We start from the raw sequence: 24443 nt of genomic DNA, 5'->3' as shown, positions 1-24443 counted from the left end.
CCGCCCTCAGCTTCTCTGCACCTTTCCGCCCCGTCACCGCATCAATGGGGTGGAGGCCAAACTCAAACACTTGCGGGGCACAGACGTCCCAGAAGCAAACATGCAAGCCACGGGAGTTTATTTATTTAATTTTCTTCCCCAGATGGAGTCTCTGTCGCCCAGGCTGGAGTGCAATGGTGTGATCTTGGCTCACTGCAACCTCCACCTCCTGGGTTCAAGCGATTCTCCTGCCACAGCCTCCCGAGTAGCTGGGATTACAGGTGCCCGCCACCACACCCAGCTAATTTTTATATTTTTAGTAAAGACAGGGTTTCCCCATGTTGGCCAGGCTGGTCTTGAACTTCTGACCTCAGGTGATCCACCTGCCTCGGCCTCCCAAAGTGTTGGGATTACAGGCGTGAGCCACCGCGCCTGGCCAGCCACTGGAGTTTAAAGGACAGTCATGCTGGCTGCAGCCTAAGGCGGCATTTTCCCCCATCAGAAAGCTTCGGCTCCTGTACCTCAGAATAGGGCACCTGTAAGTCAGTCAGTGAAGTCTCTGCTCTAACTGGCCACCGGGGCCATTGTCTTCTGACACAGCCTTGCCAGGAGGCCTGCCATCTGCAAAAGGGAGTTCACTCCTTCCGCTATTTTCATGTGAGTGTATCCAATTTCCTGAAAAACAAACCAAATTCAAATCTGGTTAATAAGTGGGGGAGTTCTTTTTTAAAATCTGAACTGAAAAAAATAAAAATAAAAACAGAAACAAACTGAACTAATGGTTTTTTCAAAATCAGCATGAGGAATTCCAACCCCAGCCAGAAAATTAATGCTAAAATGCAATGGATTATGTTTACCTAAAGTTCAATTTATTTCTTAAAAGGATGCTGATAGTTCTTTCAAAGATACTGTTAAGAAAATGGGTGGGGCGGGGGGGGCGGGGTGGTGGCACGGAAAGCCAGGCTACAGGAAAATATTTATATATCTGATAAAGAACTTGCATCCAGACTGTATAAAGAATTCTCAAAAATTCAATAATAAAGTCCAGGCGTGGTGGCTCATGCCTGTAATCCCAGTACTTTGGGAGGTCAAGGCAGGTGGATCACGAGCCCAGGAGTTCGAGATCAGCCTGACCAACATGGTAAAACCCCATCTCTACTAAAAATACAAAAATTAGCCAGGTATGGTGGCGCACGCCTGTAATCCCAGCTACTCGGGAGGCTGAGGCAGGAGAATCACTTAAACCTGGGAGGCGGAGGTTGCAGTGATAGTGCCACTGCACTCCAGCCTGGGCAACAGAGCGAGACTCCATCTCAAAAATAAATAAGTAAATAAATAAATTCAGTAATAAAAATCAAACAACCCAATTAAAAAATGGGTAGATTTAGACCTGGAGCAGTAGCTCACACCTGTAATCCCAGCATTCTGGGAGGCTGAGGCAGGAGGATCACTTGCCCAGAGTTGGGCCTGGGCAACATAGCAACACCCAAACTCTACGAAAAAAAGAAAATAAAAACGACCCAAGTGTACTGGCACATGCCTGCAGTCCCAGCTACTCGGGAGCCTGAGGTGGGAGGATTGCTTGAGCATGGAAGGTTGAGGCTGCAGTGAACTATGATCGCACGACTGCACTCCAGCCTGGGTGACAGAGCAAGACCCTGTCTCTCAAAAACATAAAAAATGTAGGCCAGGTGCAGTGGCTCACACCTGTAATTCTAGCACTTTGGGAGGCCGAGGCAGGAGGATCACTTGAGCCCGGGAGTTCAAGACCAGCCTTGGCAACACGGGGACACCCCGTCTCCACCAAAAATATAAAAATTGGCCGGTCTTAACATGATCTCTAAACAAAAAATACAGTACAATTAAAATAAAAAATGTAAAAATTTTAAAAAATGGGTATATATGAACAGATGTTTCATCAAAGAAGATTCTGGATGGCAAACGAGCACATGATTAAATGTTCAGCATAGTAATTAGGGAAATGCAAATTAAAGGCACAATGAGATCTCATCACATGCCTATTAGGTTATTTTGTTGTTGTTGTTATTGGTTTTTTGTTTTTTTTTTTTAAGATGGAAGTCTCACTCTTGTCGCCCAAGCTGTAGTGCAGGGGTGTGATCTCAGCTCACTGCAACCTCCACCTCCTGGGTTCAAGCGATCCTCCTCCCTCAGCCGCCCGAGTAGCTGGGATTACAGGTGTAAGCCACTGCATCCGGTCATTACACACCTATTAGAATGGCTTAAAAACCAAACTGAGCACTCCACGTGGTGGCTAGGTTGAGGATCCTCCGGAATGCTGGTGGGAATGCACGTGCTGCAGCCACTTCGGAAAACCGTTTGGCAGTTCCTTATTGAGTAAAACATACACTTATCATTTTCCCAGGCAATCTCACCCCTGGGAACTTACTTGGGAAAAAGAAAAACTTAACATTTGCATTCACACTAATCCATATATGCAAATGTTTACACTGGCTTTATTCACAGTCACCACAATCTGTAAACCCAAATGTCCTCCAGCTGATGGACAGATAAGCAAACTGTGGTACACGCACAGGATGGATTACTTCTCAGTGATAACACGGACTGACTCATGGATAGAAGTACCAGCGTGGACACATCTGAAAGGCATTTCTGCTACAGTGAAAGAAAGAAGCCAGACTCACAAGGCTAAGTTCTACATGATCCCATTTATATGATATTCTGGAAAACTGTATCCCACGAAACAGAAACTACATCGGTAGTTTCCAAGTGGTAGTCGGGGAGGGGGCTGGCTTCAAAGGGACACATGAGTTCTCTGGGATGACAGATTCTGCATCCTGATGGTGATAGTGTTTGCATGACTGAGTGCGTGTGTCCTGTACCTAACAGGCTGAATTTTACTCTATGTAAATTAAACCTCAATTAATCTGACCTTGAAAATCAATCAATCAGTCAATAGACAAGAGAGCCTTGAATGAAGAAAATCAGAACTGTGTGAAACAAACTTGGTCCTCAGGACAATCAGCCACGTTGATCTAGTTTGGACGTCTGTCCCCTTCCAATCTCATTTGGAATTTGGTCCCCAATGTGGGGATGTTTGGGTCATGAGGAAGATCCCACGTGAATGGCTTGGTGCCCGCCCCAAGGTAGTGAGTGAGTTCTGGATCAATTAGGTCCCTGGAGAGCTGGCTGTTCAAATGAGCCTGGCACCTCCCTCCGTTCTCGACAGGTGGTCTCTGCATGCGCAGGCTCCCACTTCCCCTTCCAACATGAGCAGAAGCAGCCTGAACCCCTCCCTAGAAGCAGATGCTGGCATCATGCTACATGTACAGCCTGCAGAACTGTGAGCCAAATCAACCTCTTTTCTTTCTACATTACCCAGTCTCTGGTATTCCTTTATAGTAACTCAAAGGAACTAAGACACACCCTCCCTCCCACTGCAGTTGGGAAACACTGAGCACCTTCTAGATGCCAGGCCTGTGAGCAGACAGAGAAAGCGAAGCCAGGGCCCACAGTCTTTTTTTTTTGTTTTGAGACAGTCTCGCTCTGCTGCCCAGGCTGGAGTGCAGTGGCGCGATCTTGGCTCACTGCAACCTCCACCTCCCAGGTTCAAGCGATCCTCCTCCCTCAACCTCCCAAGTAGCTGGGATTACAGGCGCCTGCCACTGCGCCCAGCTAACGTTTTTTTTTTTTTTTTTGGAACAGAGTCTCACCTCCATCGCCCAGGCTGGAGTGTAGTGGCACGATCTCGGCTCACTGCAACCACCACCTTCCAGGTTCAAGCGATTCTCCCACCTCAGCCTCCCAAGTAGCTGGGATTATAGGCACTTGCCACCACACCCAGCTAATTTTTGTATTTTTAGTAGAGATGGGGCTTTGCCATGTTGGCCAGGCTGGTCTCAAACTCCTGACCTCAGGTGATCCGCCCACCTCGGCCTCCCAAAGTGCTGGGATTACAGGCATGAGCCACCACGCCCAGCCATGCCCAGCTAATTTTTGTATTTTTAGTAGACAGGGGGTTTCACTACGTTGGCCAGGCTGGTCTCGAACTCCTGACCTCAGGTGATCTGCCCACCTCGGCCTCCCAAAGTGCTGGGATTACAGGTGTGGCCCACAGCACCCGGCCACTAGGGGCCACACTCTTGAGGACAGAGGCATTTCTACACTCTCACCGACCTTGATAAACTCCAGTTTCAGGTATTCTGCCATTTGGAAAGTTTTACACACTCGAAAGATGTTGCCAATGATATCTTCTGGTGAGTAGCCCAGATGCCACAAGTGAGCAAGAATCTAGACAAAGGAGACAGAAAAGGCTGCTTACCACTTTAAACTGTAAGAAGACATGTGATTTTGAGACTCACCACAGCTGGTGGGGCCCACCCTTCAGGTCACATGAGGGTACCTTAACTGATTTTCATGGCAGATAGAGAGATAACATTGCAAATGTATTGTTGTTTTGCTTAAATTTTTTTTTCAGTAATATAAAGATAGAGTCTTGCTATATTGCCCAGGCTGGTCCCAAGTTCCCAGCCTCAAGCAATCCTCCTGCCTCGACCTCCAAAAGTGCTGGGATTACAGGCATGAGCCACTGAACCCAGCCTATTGCAAATGTTTTAAGCTGTGTTGCAAAATGGTCTACTACCACACCCATGTAATCTCTTGATCCGGAGCTCTTAAAATGCTTTATTAATCTGATGACTAGGTATAGCAGAGTGGAAAAAGCAGACCATTCATCTGCTAGCTTCATCCAGCTGCAGTCCCAATGCAACCTCTGCAGGACGAGCCTGGAGCACACCCTGACTGGGTAATCCCAGCCTCCTGCTTCCCACCCACCCCGCCCCACCCAGGCTGCAGCGTCTGGAGGCAGGCCTTTTTGCCTTTGTTTTGGCATCTTGGGGTGAATTCAGGGGGCAGAGAAGCTCTGTGCCCACAAATCTGAAGGCTTTCTTCAGGTCTACTCAGGGACCCTGGGCCTGGGTCTCTGCTCAGTCTCCCCGCCTTGCACTCCGGTTTCACATTGGGTGGAACTATGCCCTAAACCCAGTCAACTTCCAACCTAGTTTGTTAGGGGGTAGGCAGAGGGAAACCATGACTGGATCAATGACCTTGAACCACACCAACCACACCACACCCATGTGGCTTGAGGTCGCCTGAACCCCAGCCACACCTGCTGGAATCTGCTCACAGCACTCAGTCCCATTGTGAGGCTAGAATCTTCCTGCTCCCTCCTCTCCTGGCTAGCTGGGGGCTGCTGGATCCCAGAATGCCTCTGCCTATGAGAATGGATGGGGACACTTCCCCTTAACTGGAGAGAAGATGGCTTCCCTGGAGAAGGAGCTAGGCTGGTCTTTCCTCCTGACTTTGGCTGACAAATTTCTCCTGCAGAGGATATAATTACAGGAGAAAAACACCATTTTGAATTCTAGTTCTACTGCTTTTAAACCATATGACTTAGGGCTGGGCATAGTGACATGTGCCTGTAGTCCCAGCTACTTGGGAGGCTGAGGTGGGAGGATCGCCTGAGCCTGAGAGGTAGAGGCTACAGTGAGCTGTGACCGCGCCAGTGCATTCCGGCCTGGGCAACAGAGTAAGACCCTGTTTCTACATAAATACATAAATAAATAAATAAACAAACAAACACAGTGATTTAGGACAAGGAATTCAGCCTCTGAATCAGTTTTCTCATCAGTAAAGTGCACCCAACTCCTAGCATGATTTTTTTTTCCACTTCCTAGACAGATTAACACATAGCATGATATTAATAATTTTTTTTTTTTTTCCTGAGACAGGGTCTCACCATCACCCAGGCTGGGGTGCAGTGGCACAATCACAGCTCACTGCAGCCTTGACCTCCAAGGCTCAACAAATCCTCCTGCCTCAGTCTCCCAAGTAAGATTTCAAGAATGAATGGAATGATGTGTATAATGTCCCTGGTACCAGAAGGGCTCCCGCTCTCCTCTGCCCAAGAAGTGAGCGGTTCCTCTGCCAGGACGGGGGGAAGGAGGCCAACCTTGTAGGCTTCGTCAATGTTGGCGTTCACACAGTGCTGGATCATCTCCTTTACCAGCAGTGGGTGGGGCTCGTCACAGACCTGGCCAAAGGGAAAGGAAAGGCGGTCAGGGGCTAGAAGGGACAATGTGAGCGGGGAGGCCCCAACAGACCGACTTCCAGGCAATCTATGGGTAAAACTTCTCAACCTGTTGTTTTCATCAAATTCTCCAGCAACCAGAATGAGTTTGGGGAATGCTCCTCTCACCATCAAAGAGAAGTGCTTCCGGCAGCAGGAAGATAAATTTCCCAAACATAAGACAGATGAACAAGAGAGCAACCAAGGGCCTGTGAAGGATGCTCACTCGGGGACAGCTTTAAAGTCACAAGTCATCTGTCTTAGATCACTTGGGGGGTCAGTTGCCCAGAACCACTTGGAATTCACTTTAGAACTGGGAGGTCTTTTGGGCCAATTCCCACCTCCACCCCAGAGTAGGAACTGGCCTTCCCTACAAAAGGTCCCCCAGCCTCAGCCTGACACCCTAAACGAGGGGTCAGGCTACTCCAGCAGGCAGGTGCATGGTGCTGGGGACTCCGTCCTCCCTGCAGCATTCTCCGCAGTGGCATGAGGCTCTGCCTCTGGTACAATGTCGACCCCTACATCTTCCCAATGAAAGCCTCCTGACGGCTCCAGAGGTCACCCACACCTGCCCTTGCCTTTTCCCGGTGGAAGCCATGGTTTCCTGAGCCCTCAGTGACCCTCCAAGACAAAACAGGGCCCGAACCATCACCCCTGTTTCTGAGCGGGCCTCCCCTTCCTAAGTGGCCTCAAAAATGCATTCACTGCCCAGGTCTACCCAGATGCTTCAAAAATCGCTTGTCTGTTGTCCACAAACCTGGTAAGAAACAGCTATAGGCTGAAAGCTTGGACAGCCCTTCCCAGTTTCTTCCCCCAAATAAGGGGGAAGTGAATCTCTCAAATGGCATTTAGACGCGGAGTTATCAGGATGCGGAAGCAGTTTTCAAAAGAATTCCCAAGAGAAAAATGTTTTGCTGACATGGGAGAGTAAGTGAGAATCCTTTTCCTCAGCCTGGCTTTGAGGGTTACTACCCACCCTCCAGGGGCAGAAGTGGGGAGCAGGGCACAGCATTGCAGAAAAAACCCAGGGTGTGAGGTCTGAAGGCTACTGGGGAACAGCACAGTGCTCCTGCCTGCCCTTTAGGGGCCAGGGGATCCCCTGGGCCCACGTCATCACCCACAATGTGATGGTGAGAACCTCTGTGCAGGGAAGTCGCTGGGATCAAATAAGACACGTCAGAAATTGCTCGACCCTGGGTCTGATGCATCCGTGGTCCTCCCTCACCTACCACACACAAGTGACGTTCCAGGTCCCCCGAAACTCTCCAGCTTGTGCAGCAAAGCAGCAATAGGGAGAGGACAGACGGGAGCTGGGTGGGCTCCCTGGCACCCACAAGAGCAGCTAGATGTCCGTCCCCACTGCCAGCCCAGCCCTTCAGCCCCACTGGCCCCCACAGGGAAGCACGGCTTCTGCTGACAGTACCACCCACACTAGCGCTTGTACCTTGAACACGTTCTCACTGTTAATGAAGCCAAATCCTGAGAAGGTGGACTGCAGGTTGTTCAGCGCCTGTTCAGGAGCAAACACATGTCAAGGATGATTTTTATATTTATTTCTTTTTGGGTAGAGACAGGAGTCTCGCTATGTTGCCCAGGCTGGTCTCGAACTCCTGGGCTTAAGCGATTCTCCCACCTCCGCCTCCCAAGTGCTGGGATTACAGGCATGAGCCACCGCACCGGGCCAAGGGTGACTTTTTTTTTTTTTTTGAGACAGTCTCACTCTGTCACCCAGCATGGAGTGTAGTGGCACAATCTCGAGTCACTGCAATCTCCGTATCCCAGGTTCAAGCGATTCTTCTGCCTCGGCCTCCTGAGTAGCTGGGATTACAGGCACCCACCACCATGCCCAGCTTTTTTTTTTTTTTTTTTGAGACAGAGTCTCGCTCTGTCGCCCAGGCTGGAGTGCAGTGGTGCTATCTCAGCTCACTGCAAGGTCTGCCTCCCAGGTTAATGCCATTCTCTTGCCTCAGCCTCCCGAGTAGCTGAGACTACAGGCGCCCACCACCACGCCTGGCTAATTTTTTGTATTTTTAGTAGAGATGAGGTTTCACCATGTTAACCAAGCTGGTCATGAACTCCTGACCTCATGATCCACCCGCCTTGGCCTTCCAAAGTGTTGGGATTATAGGCGTGAGCCACTGTGCCCGGCCATGCCTGGCTAATTTTTTAATTTTTTTTAGTAGAGATGGGATTTCACCATGTTGGCCAGGCTGGTCTTGAACTCCTGACCTCAGGTGATCCTCCTGCCTCAGCCTCCAGGGTGACTTTTAAAGCTCTGCCCTTCCCTGCCTCTCTTCTTGGAGTCCGAGCTAGACAGCCCACTGTCCCAGGAGGGTGCCAGGTCTCTGTCTCTTTCTCTTGTTGTACCTTGTGCAGCTGTCACTTCCCTCCCCTTCCCCATGGAAGGGGCATGGCAGGCACAGGATGCCCACGCCTGAATGGTAGCAGCCCACATACCTGCCTCATGTCTCCCTGGGCCGTGAAGATGATGGCTTCTAGGCCGTCATCAGTGTAGGGTACCCTCTCCTTCTCGATAACATTCATCAGCCTGGTGAGGATCTGGGCGTCGGTCAGCTTTGTGTACCGGAGGACTGCACAGCGGGACTGAATGGGCTCTGAACAGAGACGGGACAGTAGTGAGGCTTCCCTGCAGAGGCCGGCATCATCCTGCTAGCTCTTTAGTCATAAGGCTGCAGCTGCACAATCCACACAGCCCCAGGCACTCAATAGAGACTTGGTAGGCCGGACACGAGGGCTCACGCCTGAATCCCAGCACTTTGGGAGGCTGAGGCGGGAGGATCACTTGAGGACAGGAGTTTGAGACCAGCCTGGACAACATGGTGAAACCCCATCTCTACTAAAAATACAAAAATTAGTTGGGTGTGGTGTCGCACGTCTGTAATCCTAGCTACTCAGGAGGCTGAGGCAAGAGACTCGCTTGAGCCCAAGAGTTGGAGGCTGAAGTGAGCCAAGATCACACTACTGCACTCCAGCCTGGACAACAGAGCGAGGCTGTGTCTCAAAAAAAAAAAAAAGAGAGAGAGAGACTTGGTAAACACAGGGTGATATGTCAAGGTGTCAACCAATAAGCAATGACAGAGGCCTCAGTTGGCACTGCCCGCATGGCCTTGGCTAGCCACGGCTTCCAGACGGGGAAATGATCCTCCAGTAGAAACACATCCATGTGCCTGCCACAAGCCGTTAGATGAGTCAGCCCTGGCCCAGGTGGACTCTGGAATTGGTGTGTGCTGGATGTTGGTCCTTCTGGGCACATGACAATTCAATCTGAATGGGCCAACCCAGTTTCTTTCTTTTTTTTTCATAGACAGGGTTTTGCTGTTGCCCAGGCTGCTCTCGAACTCCTGGCCTCAAGTAGTCTTCCTGCCTCAGCCTCCCAAAGTGCAGGGATTACAGGTGTGAGCCACCATGCCTGGCCAGTTTCTTTCTTTCTTTTTTTTACTGAGACCAAGTCTCTCTGTTGCCCAGGCTGGAGTGCAGTGGTGTGATCTAGGCTCACTGCAACCTCCACCTCCCAGGTTCAAGTGATTCTCCTGTCTCAGCCTCCTGAGTAGCTGGGATTACAGGCGCACGCTATCACACCCGGCTAATTTTTGTATTTTTAGTAGAAATGGGGTTTCACCATGTTGGCCAGGTTGGTCTCGAACTCCAGACCTTAGGTGATCCACCTGCCTCGGCCTCCCAAAGTGCTGGGATTACAGGCATGAGCCACTGTGCCCTGCCAAATCAAGACCTAGGAATGCATTTTTCTCCATTTCATTGCTGGCATCTGCAAAGTGGAGAATACTTCTCATTAAACTCCACGAGCTCTCCACTAGCATGGTGCCTGGCGGCTACTAAGAACCAGAGTTAAGCGTTCGGTGAATGGGTTAATGAATCAATGCACAAATCAGTGCGATTTCGGGAAGGGAAAAGAATGCAAAGGATTCTTGACACTGCTGAGAGCCCCACCAGGGCTGGCAGCCATGACTTTGTGGGTGCCATATTTGGTAATGCGCTTGTCGGCAACAGCGGCCTGGGTGGCAAGGGGGTTGTCAGATGGATGAGCTCATATGGTTGGGGTTCAGCAGGGCAGAAGTGAGGCAAAGGAAGCGGCTGAGAGAGCAATGAAAAATGAGGAAAGAGGACAGCTGGGCTGTGCAGGCAGCCTGTGTCAGAAAGAGAAGGATGGGCCAGCTGTGGTGGCTCACGCCTATAATCCCAGCACTTTGCGAGGCCGAGGCGGGCAGACCACTTGAGGCCAGGCGTTCTAGACCAGCCTGGGCAACATGGTGAAACCCCGTCTCTACGAAAAATACAAAAATTAGCCTGGCATGGTGGCACATGCCTGTAATCCCAGCTACTGAGGAGGCTGAGGTAGGAAAATCACTTGAATCCAGGCAGCAGAGATAGCAGTGAGCTGAAATCGCAACACTGCACTCCAGCCTGGGCGACAGAGCGAGACTCTCTCTACAAAAAAAAGAAAGAGAAGGATGTGAAACCAGCAGGAAGTTGACAGACTAGAGCACTCTTGGGACCTGGGGCGGGACAAACCCATGCAGAAGCAGACAGGCTGCAGGGAGGGAGGTGGAAGGGCAAACAGTAAGGTTAGAGAGAAGACGGACTGCAGGATTTCAGAGAGGAGCTTCCCAGAGGCAACAAATTCCAATGTACAGATACTGCCTATACCAAGTACTCAGAGCACATGAATAGCACAAGAAGGTATCTGGAGAACGACTGTGATCGTGACACCGTGCAGGGGACATCAACAACATCCTTGTGCCTCCAAGAGTGCAAGAGGGTGATAGATCTGGGGCTCCAATCCCAGCTGCTCTTGCACTTGCTCTGACTTTGGGCAAACTACTCAACCTCTCCAAGCTCGTTTTCTTTCCCTTTTTTCCTTAGATCCTAAACATCAGGATAAGCTCCAGTTTTCTCACCTCTAAACTGAAGCAAATAATACCTCCTCATAGGATTATATAAGATTAAATTTAAAAGTTGATTACAATGGGAAACATGTTGTGCATAATATATACAATTTCTCCTTGTCAATTAAAAAAATATAAATTTAAAAACTTGATTATATAGTGCTTGGCCCATGCTACACAATAAAAAAATCCCTACTCTTCCAGCGCTAAAGAGCCAAGGCGAGGCCAGGTGCAGTGGCTCACATCTGTAATTCCAGCACTTTGGGAGGCCGAGGCAGGCGATCACGAGGTCAGACGTTTAAGACCAGCCTGGCCAACATGGTGAAACCCCATCTCTTAAAAAAAAAAAAAATAATAATAATTAGCTGGGTGTGGTGGTGCGAGCCTGTAATCCCAGCTACGCAGGAGGCTGAAGCACAAGAATTGCTTGAACCTTGGAGGTGGAGGTTGCAGTGATCTGAGATCGTGCCATTGCACTCCAGCCTAGGCGACAGAGTGAGACTTTGTCTCAAACAAAAAAAAAAAAAAAAAAAGTCCAGGTGTGGTGGCACAGGCCTGTAGTCTCAGCTACTGGGAGGCTGAGGCAGGAAGACCACTTGAGCACAGGAGTTTGAGGCTGCAGTGAGCCGTGATGGCACCGCTGCACTCCAGCCTGAGCGAAGAGGGAGACCACATCTATAAAAAAGAAAAAAGCCCAGTTGAGCACCACGTGGCCCCCAGCCACCGAAAGCTCCCACTCACCAATGATCTTATCCGAAGCGTTACAAGCAAGGGCGAAGCGAGTGGTTTTAGAGTAGATTTCCATGGTTCTCCTCAAGGCTTGCTGGGCTCCATCGGTCATGCTGAGAAGAAAAACACAAGTTTGCAAGTGGGACCCAGAGACCATGTGACACAAATCATTCCCTATACAAAAACCCAGGACATAAGACACATCCAATGTCCTAAATGAAGGTCTCATTGGAAGTACGCAGGCCATCCCTCTAACGCTAACACCTGCAGGCCGCTCTCTCAAAGACTGTGCAAACAGCATTTAGTACCTACAGCATCAGAACAACCCTCAAGTGAAACTCACGAAAACCACCATCTACAAGGGCTGCCATCACACTTGTGGGAATTGGTTCTCTCTCCAGCCCTTCATGACACAAATTCAGGAGAACAATCATGACACCAGCTGCCAACTTTTCTTTCTTCCTTTTTTATTCTTTTTTTTTTCTTAAAGAGACAGGTTCTTGCTGTCACCCAGGCTGCAGTGCAATGGTGGAATCATAGCTCACTGCAGCCTCGAACTCCTGGGCTCAAGCAATCCTCCCATCTCAAGAGGCTGATGCGGGAGGACCGCTTGAGACCAGGAGTTCGAGACCAGCCTGGGCAACATAGTAAGACCTCTATTTCTACAAAAAATTTTAAAAAATACAAAAAAGCCTGTTTACCAGATTATCATAATGTAGAGCAATGCCTACAACATTAAAAGGAAAAACCAGGATACAAAAATTATATATATTATGATCTCAACTGTGTAAACATTGATAGTATATAAAAAGAGAAGAAAAAAAGCAAGCTATTAATGGCCAGGCATAGTGGCTCATGCCTGTAATCCCAGCACACTGGGAGGCCAAGGCAGGTGGCTCTCTTGAGGTCAGGAGTTCAAGACCAGCCTGGCCAACACAGCAAAACGTCAACTCTACTAAAAATACAAAAAAAAAAAAAAAAATTGTCTGGGCGTGGTGGCGCACGTCTGTAGTCCCAGCTACTCGTGAGGCTGAGGCAGGAGAATCACTTGAATCCAGGAGGCAGAGGTTGCAGTGAGCCAAGATCATGCCACTGCACTCCAGCCTGGGCAACAGAGTGAGGCTCCACCTCAAAAAAATAAATAAATAAAAAGGCAGCAAACTATTAATATATTCTAAATTTTCTTCAAAGAACATGAACTACTGCCACATTAAAAAAAAAATTTTTTTTTTTTTTTTTGAAACAGAGTCTTGCTCTGTTGCCCAGGCTGGTGTGCACTGGCACCATCTCAGTTCACTGCAACCTCTGTCTCCCGGGTACAAGCGATTCTCCTGCCTCGGACTCCTTAGTACCTGGGATTACAAGCACCATTGCATTCCAGCCTGGGCGCCACCATGTCCGGCTAATTTTTATACTTTTAGTAGAGACGGGGTTTCCATGTTGGCCAGGCTGGTTTCGAACTCCTGACCTCAAGCAATCTGCCCGCCTCGGCCTCCCAAAGTGCTGGGATTACAGGCGTGAGCCACCGCACCTGGCCCTAAAAAAAATTTATTTCGCCAGGCACAGCACCTCATGCCTGCAATCCTAGCACTTTGGGAGGCCAAGGCAGACAGATCACTTGAGGCCAGGAGTTTGAGACCAGCCTGGGTAACATAGTGAGACCCTGCCCTTGTGAAAAAAAAAATAGCTGGTTGCAGTTGCACAAGCCTGTAGTCTCCGCTACTTGGGAGGCTGAGGTGGAGGATCATTACAGCCGAGAAGTTCAAGGTTGCAGTGAGCTATGACTGTGCCACTGTACTCTAGTCTGAGTGATATAGTGAGACCCTGTCTCAAAAACAACAACAAAAAACAACGTTATAGGGTTAGGGTTCTATATTCTTTTCTTAATGTCATTTCAATTTTTTTTTTTTTTTGAGATGGAGTTTCGCTCTTGTTGCCCAGGTTGCAGTGCAAATGGCATGATCTCAGCTCACCACAACCTTCGCCTCCCGGGTTCAAGCAATTCTCCTGCCTCAGCCTCCCAAGTAGCTGGGATTACAGGTATGTGCCACCACACCTGGCTAATTTTGTATTTTTAGTAGAGACGAAGTTTCTCCATGTTGGTCTCCATCTCCCGACCTCAGGTGATCCGCCTGCCTTGGCCTCCCAAAGTGCTGGGATTACAGGCATGAGCCACCAAGCCTGGACTCAGATTCTTCATTTATGCCAACCGAAGTGTTGTGATGGTTGCACAACATTGCAAATGTACTAAATGCCACTGAACTGTATACTTCAAAATAGTTAAAATGGTAAATTTTGGGCCGGGCGCAGTGGCTCACGCCTATAATCCCAGCACTTTGGGAGGCCGAGGCAGGCGGATCATGAGGCCAGGAGATCAAGACCATCCTGGCTAACACAGTGAAACCCCGTCTCTACTAAAAATACAAAAAAATTAGCCAGGCGTGGTGGAGGGCGCCTGTAGTCCCAGCTACTCGAGAGGCTGAGGCAGAAGAATGGCGTGAACCCGGAAGGTGGAGCTTGCAGTGAGCCAAGATTGTGCCACTGCACTCCAGCCTGGGCGACAGAGCAAGACTCCGTCTCACAAAAAAAAAAAAAAAAAAAAAAAATTTATGGTTAATTATGTCCATTTAACCACAATAAAAAAATTTACAGGCCAGGCACGGTGCCTCACACCTATAATCCCAGCATTTTGGGAGGCCGAGGCGGGTAGATCACCTGAAGTCAGGAGTTCGAGACCAGCCTGGCCAACATGGCGAAACCCCATCTCTACTAAAAATACAAAAATTAGGCCAGGCTCGGTGGCTCACGCCTGTAATCCCAGCACTTTGGGAGGCTGAGGCGGGCGGATCACGAGGTCAGGAGATTGAGACCACCCTGGCTAACACGGTGAAACCCCTTCTCTACTAAAAATACAAAAAATCAGCTGGGCGTGGTGGTGCATGCCTGTAGTCTCAGCTACTCGGGAGGCTGAGGCAGGAGAATCACGTGAACCCAGGAGGCGGAGGTTGCAGTGAGCTGAAATCGCACCACTGCACTCCAGCCTGGGAGACAGAGCGAGACTCTGTCTCAAAAAAAAAAAAAATAAATAAATACAAATACAAATACAAAAATTAGCCGGGTGTGGCGGCAGATGCCTGTAGTCCCAGCTACTTGGGAGGCTGAGGCCAGGGAACCGCCTGAACCCGGGAGGCGGAGGTTGCAGTGAGCAGAGATCGCACCATTATACTCCAGCCTGAGTGACAGAGAGAAACTCCATCTCAAAAAAAAAAAAAAAAAAAAAAAACACCTCATTTAAATTATTAACGTAAGAGATGCTGAAACCAGCACATTAAATGAATGACTATCTTAGACAAATGTTTGTAAGTTACTTAATAAAGATAAGATTTAAGGTGCAGGCCCCTATTAAATTGCTTGTTGAAGATATGATAAGCAAATCTACCGTAAAAGTGCTTTTTATCCTGATTGAATAAAACCGAAAAAGAGATTTAGAGATCAAGGTCAAAATACATTTGGCAAAGCACTCTACCTGTCTGCTTCATCCAGAATGATGATCTTATGTCGGCCTTTGGGAAGAGTGACTTTTTGTTGAGCAAACATTTTAATTTTATTCCTCACAACGTCAATGCCCCTGAAAGAATGACAGGTTTTTACTGGCACCTTCTGAGACCAATTCAGTTGCCTTCACAAGGACTTTTAAACAATCGGTATATCAGGGACTGTGAGGCCCAATTTCCATTTTTGAGTTTTTTTGGGGGGCAATTATAACTATTTATAAGGATTGAGATTTTATGGCATTTGTTCTTTCTTGGAGGTCTTTCAAAGAACAAAGAAAATATACACTTTTTTTTTTTTTTTTTCCAGATAGGGTCTCGCTGTGTCATCCAGGCTGGAGTGCAGTGGCCCTCTCGGCTCACTGCAAGCTCTGCCTCCCAGGTTCAGTGAGCCGGGATCACGCCACTGCACCCCAGCCTGGCGATAATTCGTCTCAAAAAAAAAAAAAAGCCTCATCCTTCAGTTTTTTAACTGCATTGCTTGAGATACTATATTATCTTTCAAAAGATGTAATAGAAGTGCAGATATACCACCTTTGTTATCTTGTAAGCTTTCACTAACCACAGCCAAGAATTCAAAATTTTTCATTCTCTACCCACAACAGGAAAGAGAAAAAAATTGAGAGGAGGACTCTTCCTAATTATTAGGTGAATCAGAAAATAACTGCAATGTAGGCCAAGCATGGTGGCTCACACCTGTAATCCCAACACTTTAGGAGGCCGAGGTGGGCGGACCACTCCAGGCCAGTTTAAGATCAACCTGGCCAACACGGCGAAAATCCATCTTTACTAAAAATACAAAAATTACCTGGGCGTGCCCGTGCACGCCTGTAGTCCCGGCTACTTGGGAGGCTGAGGCACGAGAATCGCTTGAACCCAGAAGGCAGAGGTTATGGTGAGTCGAGATCGTGCCACTGCACTCCAGCCTGGGTGACAGAGCAAGACTCTGTCTCAAAAAAAAAGAAAGAAAGAAAAGAACAGAACAGAACAGTACAGAACTGCAGACACCAATAGCAACATTCTAAATGCTACTGATGGTGAAATTGATCAATAAGCAACATCTCAGACTATGAATCTTCAGATGCCAATATCCTCCAGACATTTTCCCTAACTGAAGAATCAAGGAGTGAACAATATGCAGCTGTCCCTTGGTGTTCCTGGGGACTGGTGCTAGGCCCTTCCTCAGACACCAAAATTCACTTTTGCTCAAGTCCCTTATATGAAATGGTATAGTATTTGCATATTAACTTATACACATCCTCCAGAACACTTTATTTTTACTTTTATACAGAGATGGGGTTTCATTATGTCACCTAGGCTGGTCTCAAACTCCTGGACTCAAGCGATCCACCTGCCTCAGCCTCCCAAAGTGCTGGGATTATAGGCATGAACCACCATGCCTGGCTGGCCTTCCATACACTTTAAATATACAGGCTGAGTATCCCTTATCCCTAATGCTTGGGACCAGAAATATTTCAGATCTGCGTTTTTTTTTCACATTTTGGAATTTTGCATTATATTTACTGGTTGAACATCCCAGTGTAGTGGCTCACGTCTGTAATCCAAGCACTTTGGGAGGCTGAAGCAAGGAGGATCGCTTGAGTCCCGGAGTTCGAGACCAGACTGGGCAACATAGTGAGATCCCATCTCCACAAGAAAAAGCTGGCATGGTGGCGTGTGTCTATAGTCCTAGCAACTTAGCAGGCCAAGGCAGGAGGATTGCTTGAGGCTAAGGGTTTGAGATCAGCCTGGGCAACATAGTGAGATCCCATCTCTACAAAAATTTTTAAACTTGAAAAAAGAGAAAAACTGGTTGGTTTTTTTTTTTTGGAGATGGAGTTTTGCTCGTCACCCAGGCTGGAGTGCCCAATGGTGCGATCTCAGCTCACTGTAACCTCCTTCTCCCGGGTTCAAGCAATCCTCCTGCCTCAACCTCCTGAGTAGCTGGGATTACAGGCACCCAGCACCACGCCCAGCTAAGTTTTGTATTTTTAGTGGAGACGGGGTTTCACCATGTTGGCTAGGATGGTCTCGAATTCCTGACCTCAGGTGATCTACCTGCCTCGGCCTCCCAAAGTGCTAGAATTACAGGTGTGAACCACCATGCCTGGCTGAGAAGAACAGTTTTTGAAAATTTCCATGAAAACAAAAAAAATAAACCGGCAAGTTGACAAGTGAGCAACGCTCTTTCACTGGGAAGGGGTGGAGGAAATCACATATAGCTGGCAAGGCTTCGCATACAACCCATTGCTGAGAAAGGTTGTTTCTGTAACAATTCTCAATGCAGAGCACCCGCCCCCCTACAGGTCTGACTCTAAGACCTACCTGTCATTTGAAGCATTGAGTTCCAACATGGCATCTTTGAGTGCCGGGCCCAGCAGGGCCCGGGCCAAGCACAGAATGCTTGTGGTCTTGCCGGTTCCTGGAGGGCCCTGGGAATGAGATCTCCAGTAAAGACTTCAAACCACCAGAAGGACCTCAGGTAGCTCTTGAGTTATGTTCACTGCTGTTTGCATCTCCATCACCTCTGACCCCTGCATTCCACCCACAGCACACACAGATCAATACAGCTGGCCGGAGACAGTGGCTCACACCTATAATCCCAGCACTTTGGGAGGCCAAGGCGGGCAGATCACCTGAGGTCAGGAGTTCGAGACCAGACTGGCCAACATGGCGAAACCCCATCTCTACTAAAAATACAAAACTTAGCCGGGCGTGATGGCAGGCACCTGTAATCCCAGCTAGTCGGGAGGCTGAGGTACAAGAATCGCTTGAACCCGGGAGGGAGAGGTTGCAGTGAGCAGAGATTGCACCACTGCACTCTAGCCTGGGTGACAGAGTGAGACTCCGTTTCAGAAAAAAAAAAAAAAAATACAGCAACCAACCCCAGGCCTCCCAACTAGAGTGAAATGCTTCCCTTTGCCAGGGGAATGGGAAGGGGCTCTCCAGGGAGGCAGCGCTGTGCACAAGAAAGCAGTTCAGCGGGCAGTGGGATGAGACATAGAGACACTCAACAGGCCCAGGGCTGGGTACTCACCGCAATGATGATGTTGGGCACATTTCCTTCCCTTGCAAAGACCTACAGCGAAAATGATCATTAAAACCGGTTAAAACTTGCTTCTGGATGACTACATAAAAAAGATAGAAAAAAGAACAAACAAGCAGGTTAAAACTCGGCTAAGCACAATGGCTCAGGCCTGTAATCCTAGCAGTTTGGGAGGCCAAGGCAGGACAATCACTTGAGGCCTGAGGCCAGCCTGGGCAACACAGTGAGACTCTGTCTCCTCAAAAAATAAACAAAATTAGCCAGGTGTGGTGGTGTGCGCCTGTACTCCCAGCTACTCGGGAGGCTAAAATGGGAGGATCGGTTGAGCCTGAGAAGTGGAGGCCGCAGTGAGCTGTGACTGCACCACTGCACTCCAGCCTGGGAAAGAGTGGGACCCTGTCTCAAAAAGAAAAAAAAAAAAAACACAAAACCTGGTTAATTTGTAAGCTTTAGGAGCTGAATCTCCCCAGCTACACAGCCTGTGTAGTAAACGTGGCTACAAATTTATCCACATGGACTGGATGCCCCATGGAACTCTCACCTCAAGTTCTTTTTATTCTTTTAGAGATGCACTCTGGCTGTCACCCAGGCTGGAGTGCAGTGGTGTGATCAAGGCTCACCGCAGCCTCCAATCCCCAGGCTCAAGTGATCCTCCTGCTTTGGCCTCCCGAGTAGCTGGGACTACAGGTACTCACCTCGGCATCTTCAAAACTGAACACTTCATTCTCCTGTACAAACCTGAGGCCCCACCCATGTTTCCCACCATGGACTGTCTATGCCATGAAGTTGAGGTTGCCATCATCTTGGTTTGGCCTCATCCTCACCCTGAGTACTTCAATAACCAGGGCTTCACCATCCTCCTCCTTCGTCTCCAGCGTCCTTTACTTCTCTCCATCCCTTCTCTCCATCCCGGCTACCACTTTCTTAAGCCCATTATCTCGTCTGATTGCTATCAATGGGCCATTAAGTGGTCTCCACGCTCCCATTCAAATCCATTTCCCATCCTGTAACCACGACCACTTTCCTAAAGTACACACCTATTAAAACATTTTTTTTTTGAAATGGAGCTTTGCTCTTGTTGCCCAGGCTGGAGTACAATGGCACAATCTCGGCTCACTGCAACCTCCGCCTCCCGGGTTCAAGCGATTCTCCTGCCTCAGCCTCCTGAGTAGCTGGGATTACAGACGCCCACCACCATGCCTGCCTAATTTTTATTTTTAGTAGAGACGGGGTTTTGCCATGTTGGCCAGGCTGGTCGTGAACTCCTGACCTTAGGTGATCCACTCGCCTTGGCCTCCCAAAGTGCTGGGATTACAGATGTGAGCCACCACACCCGGCCCTATTAAAACATTTTTCCCTAACTGAAATCCTTGACTCCTCCCTGCCCTCACTATGAAGCCCAAACTCTTTTTGTTTCTCAAAGTAAGGGTGTCCACTCTGTCACCTAGGCTAGAGTGCAGTGGCGTGATCATAGCTCACTGCAGCATCAAACTCCTGGGCTCAAGGGATCCTCCTGCCTTGGCCTCGAGTAGCTGGGATTACAGGCACTTGTCACCATGCCCAGTTTGAACCTCAGACTCTACAGGCATGTGCCACCACACCCAGCTCATTTTTAAATTTTTTCATAGAGACTGGTTTCACCACATTGCCCAGGCTGATCTCAAACACCTGACCTCAAGTGATCTGCCCGCCTTAGCCTCCCAAGGTGCTGGGATTACAGGTGTAAGCCACTGTGCCCAGCCTTAGGTCATCTTTTAAAAACCTACTTGAGGCCGCTCGTGGTGGCTCACGCCTGTAATCCCAGCACTTTGGGAGGCCGAGGCGGGCGGATCACGAGGTCAGGAGTTCAAGACCAGCCTGGCCAACACGGTGAAACCGCATCTCTACTAAAAATACAAAAATTAGCCAGGCGTGGTGGCGCGTGCCTGTAGTCCCAGCTACTGGGGAGGCTGAGGCAGAAGAATTGCTTGAACCCAGGAGGCGGAGCTTGCAGTGAGCTGAGATGGCGCCATTGCACTCCAGCCTGGGCGACAGAGCGAGACTCCATCTCAAAAAAAAAAAAAAAAAAAAGGCCGGGCGCGGTGGTTCACGCCTGTAATCCCAGCACTTTGGGAGGCCGAGGTGGGCGGATCACGAGGTCAGGAGATCGAGACCATCCTGGCTAACACGGTGAAACCCCGTCTCTACTAAAAATACAAAAAATTAGCTGGGTGTGGTGGCGGGCGCCTGTAGTCCCAGCTACTCGGGAGGCTGAGGCAGGAGAATGGCATGAACCCGGGAGGCGGAGCTTGCAGTGAGCGGAGATCGCACCACTGCACTCCAGCCTGGGCGATGGAGCGAGACTCTGTCTCCAAAAAAAAAAAGCCACTCACCTCTAGCCTGCTCACGGTGTCTTCATTCCCGACAATTTCATTCAGCTTTACTGGCCTGTATTTTTCAACCCTGTTAAGAAAATGCATAAAAATGTTGACATGGTTATCTTCACACTACCCCACAAAAAGCACTTAAGGGTTATCCTGAGAGCTTTGTTAAAAAATTACATACATTCAGTACAACTATGCCAAATGGTTGCAAGTTTTAAATGTAATAAGATGCCAGCCAGGCGCAGTGGCTCACACCTGTAATCCTAGCACTTTGGGAGGCTGAGGTGGGTGGATCAATTGAGGTCAGGAGTTTGAGCCCAGTCTGGCCAACATGGTGAAACCTCATCTCTACTTAAAATACAAAAATTAGCTGGATGTGGTGGTGTGTGTCTGTAATCCCAGCTACTTGGGAGGCTGAGGCACAATAGCTCGAACCTGGGAGGCAGAAGTTGCAGTGAGGTGAGATCATGCATGCCACTATACTCCAGCCCGGGCTACAGAGTGAGACTCTGTTTCAAAAATAAATAATAAATAAATAAAATGTAATAAGATGCCCAAGTGCCATTTGAAAAGTTAAAGGCATGAGAATTGTACAGCATAGGCTTCAAACCTGCCACAGCAGAGAAACACCTGTTGCTGCTGGAGCAGGGCCAGCACAGGTCATCTGGAGCAATGTGACACCGTGCTGCAACCCTGTCCGCCCGTCACAAGAGGCCCAGCACATACAGCACTGACATCATTTGGTGTGACAACATGGGTGCAACCAAGCTCCTTTCTCATCCCTTACCTGCCAGTTTCTTTTCTTTTTTTTTTTTTTTGAGACAGAGTTTTGCTCTTGTTGCCCAGGCTGGAGTGCAATGGCGCGATCTTGGCTCACTACCAACCTCAGGTGATCTGCCCACCTCAGCCTCCCAAAGTGCTGGGATTACAGGCGTGAGCCACCATGCCAGGCAAGGATTACCTGCCAGTTTCTGCAGACGTGTGCCAAACACACAGCATGGCTGGCTAGACACCGTAGGCCTAGGCTGGGCACAGTGGCTCATGCCTGTAATCCCAGCACTTTGGGAAGGCGAGGCGGACGGATCACTTGAGATCAGGACTTCGAGACCAGCCTGGCCAACATGGTGAAACCCAGCCTCTACTAAAAATACAAAATTAGCAGGGTGTGATGGTACATGCCTGTAATCCCAGCTACTAGGAAGGCTGAGGCAGAATTGATTGAACCAGGGAGATGCAGGTTGTAGTGAGCAGAAATCACACCACTGCACTCCAGCCTGTGTGACAAAGTGTGACTCCATCTAAAAAAAAAAAATTAGCTGGGCATGGTGGTGCGTGCCTGTAGTCCCATCTACTTAGGAGGCTGAGGCAGGGGGATCACTTGAGCCAAGGAGCTGGACATCAGCCTGGGCAACACAGCAAAACCCCCGTCTTGATTTTTTAAAAAAAATTTCAAATGTAAATGTTATTGAACCTAACAGTCAAAATATTATTTTCAACATGTAATCGATTTTTTTTTAAAAGACTGAAGTTTTTGAAAACACTAGGTCATACACTACTATACACAAAAACTTCTGAAAAAACCAACTAGGTCAGAGTAGGTGGCCACCCGGGGTAGCCCTAATTGTCATAAGCATTGTAGTGAGCGAGACTCCGCTCGCAGAGTTTAGACCGGCCACTCTCGATCCATGTCCGTCGCCTTCTTGAAATCATCTCGATGCCACCCGGGGCCTCCTCCTCCCTCGGGATTCCCCAAAACGAGCCCCTGACCCCCGAGTTTCTCCGGAGCACGGCCCGCCACTCGCCCACCCTCACGTCCAAACGCGCCCGTTCTTTACGGCCTGGGACCTCACCACGGCAGTTCGTAGTGGCCGGCGCTGCCGGGGGCCTTGCTGAAGGCAGGGGCAGGGTCAGGGTCCTGGGCCTCCACCTCGCCCGCGCCACCACAGACGGCCTCCACCTCCATTCTCGCGCCTCCTCTTCCCGCCACCCGAGGCACCGCCCCTTGACGCCGCCACGCAAGCCCCGCCCCCTGGCTTCCGCCGGGCGCGAGCGGAAGTCACGTACCCGCGCCTCTCCGTGCCTGCGAAGAGGGTTCCGGTGGTGCCCTGGCGGCCATCGCTAGGCCGCGGTTGCTATGGGAGACCTGGCGTCCGGCCTGGGAGCGACAGGAAGGCGAGCTCTGGCGCGACGCCTTCCGAGAAAGCAGGTCGCTCTCGGAACGGACGTTTGTGTGTGGTTTCTGTGGAAGATCCGCTCCGCGGCGGCGTGGGAGGAGCAGGGCCTGGGGGCGTTGCGGCCAAACGCGGGCTTCGGTGTTGGGACACGGACAACGCTGGCGTCCGGGCGCTGCTGGGCAGCGGGGTCCGGGGATGACGTCTGGGGCTGCCCGTGCCCACTTTTCCAGATTGCTCTGAATGTCCTAGTGAGCTGCTCCCGTTGGGTAGGCTCCTGCGCCTCAACCGCGCTGGGTACTCGACGTTTATTATCAGGGAATTCTCGGCTGCAAGATGGGAATTCCACCCCCACCCCATTTTGCAGAGGAGGAAACTGAAACCGTCCTTTTGTCAGATGAAATGCAATGTTCATTCCAGGAAAATAGGGACTCAAGGCCGGTGCGGTGGCTCACCCCTCTAATCCCAGCCCTTTGGGGGACAGAGACCGGAAGAGCGATTAAGCCCAGGAGTTCGAGACCAGCCTGGGCAACACAGTGAGATCCCCGTCTCTACAAAAATAAAAATTAAAAAATTAGCCGGGCGTGGTGGCGCGCACCTGCAGTTCCAGCTACTCAGGAGGCTGAGGCGGAGGAGTGCTTGAGCCCAGGAGGTGCAGGCTGCAGTGATCTCTGATCACACCACTGCACTCCAACCTGGTCTGCAGCAAGACCCTGTCTCAAAAAAGAAAAAGTAAATACTTCAACCTCGCAAGGGTTTTGAGCATTCTTATGGGCTGTTTTTCTACCCAATCTTTCCTCCCATAGCCCAAATTGTCATAATATTCAATAATGATGATCCCAGAACTTTGGGAGGCTAAGGTGGGAGGATCCCTCAAGCCGAGGAGTTTGAGACCAGCCTGGGCAACATGGTGAGACCCCATCTCTACAAAAAAAATTTTTTTAATTATCCAGTTGTGGTGGTACGCGACAGTAGTCCCAGTTACTCGGGAGGCTGAGGCAGGAGAATCGGTTGAGCCCATGAGGTCGAAGCCACAGTGAACCATGATCAAGTCAATGTACTCCAGCCCCGGGGGACAGAGTGAAATCCTGTTTCTAAAAAAATAAGAAGAAAAGAAAGTAGGTACTTCAGATTCACAAGTGCTTTGACCATTCTTTGTTTTGTTTCTTGTTTTTTGTTTTTGAGATGGAGTCTCACTCTGTCACCCAGACTGGAGTACAGTGGTGTGATCTCAGCTCACTGCAATGTCCGGCTCCCAGGTTCAAGTGATTCTCCTGCCTCAACCTCCCGAGTAGCTGGGACTACAAGCGTGTGCCACCACACCTGGCTAATATTTGTATTTTCAGTAGAGATGGGGTTTCGCCACGTTGACCAGGCTGGTCTCAAACTCCTGACTTCAAGTGATCCGCTTGCCTCAGCCTCCCAAAGTGCTGGGATTACAGGTGTGAGCCACCGCGTCTGGCCAAGCAGTTTGTTTTAACTATAGTATTAACGTATACAGATTCACAACTTAACACAGTGTTTTTCTTTCCATGTAATTTGGAAAAAATGTTTGAATTGGCCATCTCTCCCC

At 49.4% G+C, this 24443-nt stretch overlaps 1 protein-coding gene across 4 annotated transcripts; it reads right to left on the bottom strand.

Moving 5' to 3' along the window:
• Positions 1–101: 101 nt before the first annotated feature.
• RFC2 (replication factor C subunit 2) lies at positions 102–22762 on the bottom strand. 4 transcript variants are annotated; one of them, XM_034951393.2, is made up of 11 exons: positions 22550–22762; positions 20709–20778; positions 18328–18369; positions 17616–17722; positions 15266–15367; positions 11752–11852; positions 8543–8700; positions 7530–7595; positions 5969–6049; positions 4135–4248; positions 102–654 (listed from the first exon to the last, which is right to left on the bottom strand). In XM_034951393.2, the coding sequence occupies exons 1-11, from the start codon at positions 22660–22662 to the stop codon at positions 544–546; spliced, it is 1065 nt and encodes a 354-aa protein (XP_034807284.1). In that variant the 5' UTR covers positions 22663–22762; the 3' UTR covers positions 102–543. The 4 variants fall into 4 exon arrangements, with proteins under 4 accessions (XP_034807284.1, XP_003815602.1, XP_034807287.1 ...); XM_063605861.1 differs by lacking the exon at positions 102–654 and adding an exon at positions 2207–2326 and having other exon boundaries at positions 22550–22719; XM_003815554.5 differs by lacking the exon at positions 15266–15367 and having other exon boundaries at positions 22550–22718.
• Between the last annotated feature and the right edge of the window lie 1681 nt (positions 22763–24443).

This window comes from Pan paniscus, chromosome 6 (assembly GCF_029289425.2).
Source record: "Pan paniscus chromosome 6, NHGRI_mPanPan1-v2.0_pri, whole genome shotgun sequence".
Lineage (NCBI taxonomy): Eukaryota > Metazoa > Chordata > Mammalia > Primates > Hominidae > Pan > Pan paniscus.
This window is presented reverse-complemented; position numbering and strand designations above follow the sequence as displayed.

Bases quoted from the DNA above. Each gene is read 5' to 3' on its own strand.
- RFC2 (XM_034951393.2), bottom strand. From the start codon at position 22,662: ATGGAGGTGGAGGCCGTCTGTGGTGGCGCGGGCGAGGTGGAGGCCCAG. The intron at 17,723-18,327 runs GTGAGTACCCAG...TCTCATTCCCAG, and splicing joins TGCCCAACATCATCATTGCG to GGCCCTCCAGGAACCGGCAA. The intron at 8,701-11,751 runs GTGAGTGGGAGC...GTCTCTGTTCAG, and splicing joins CGCTTCGGATAAGATCATTG to AGCCCATTCAGTCCCGCTGT.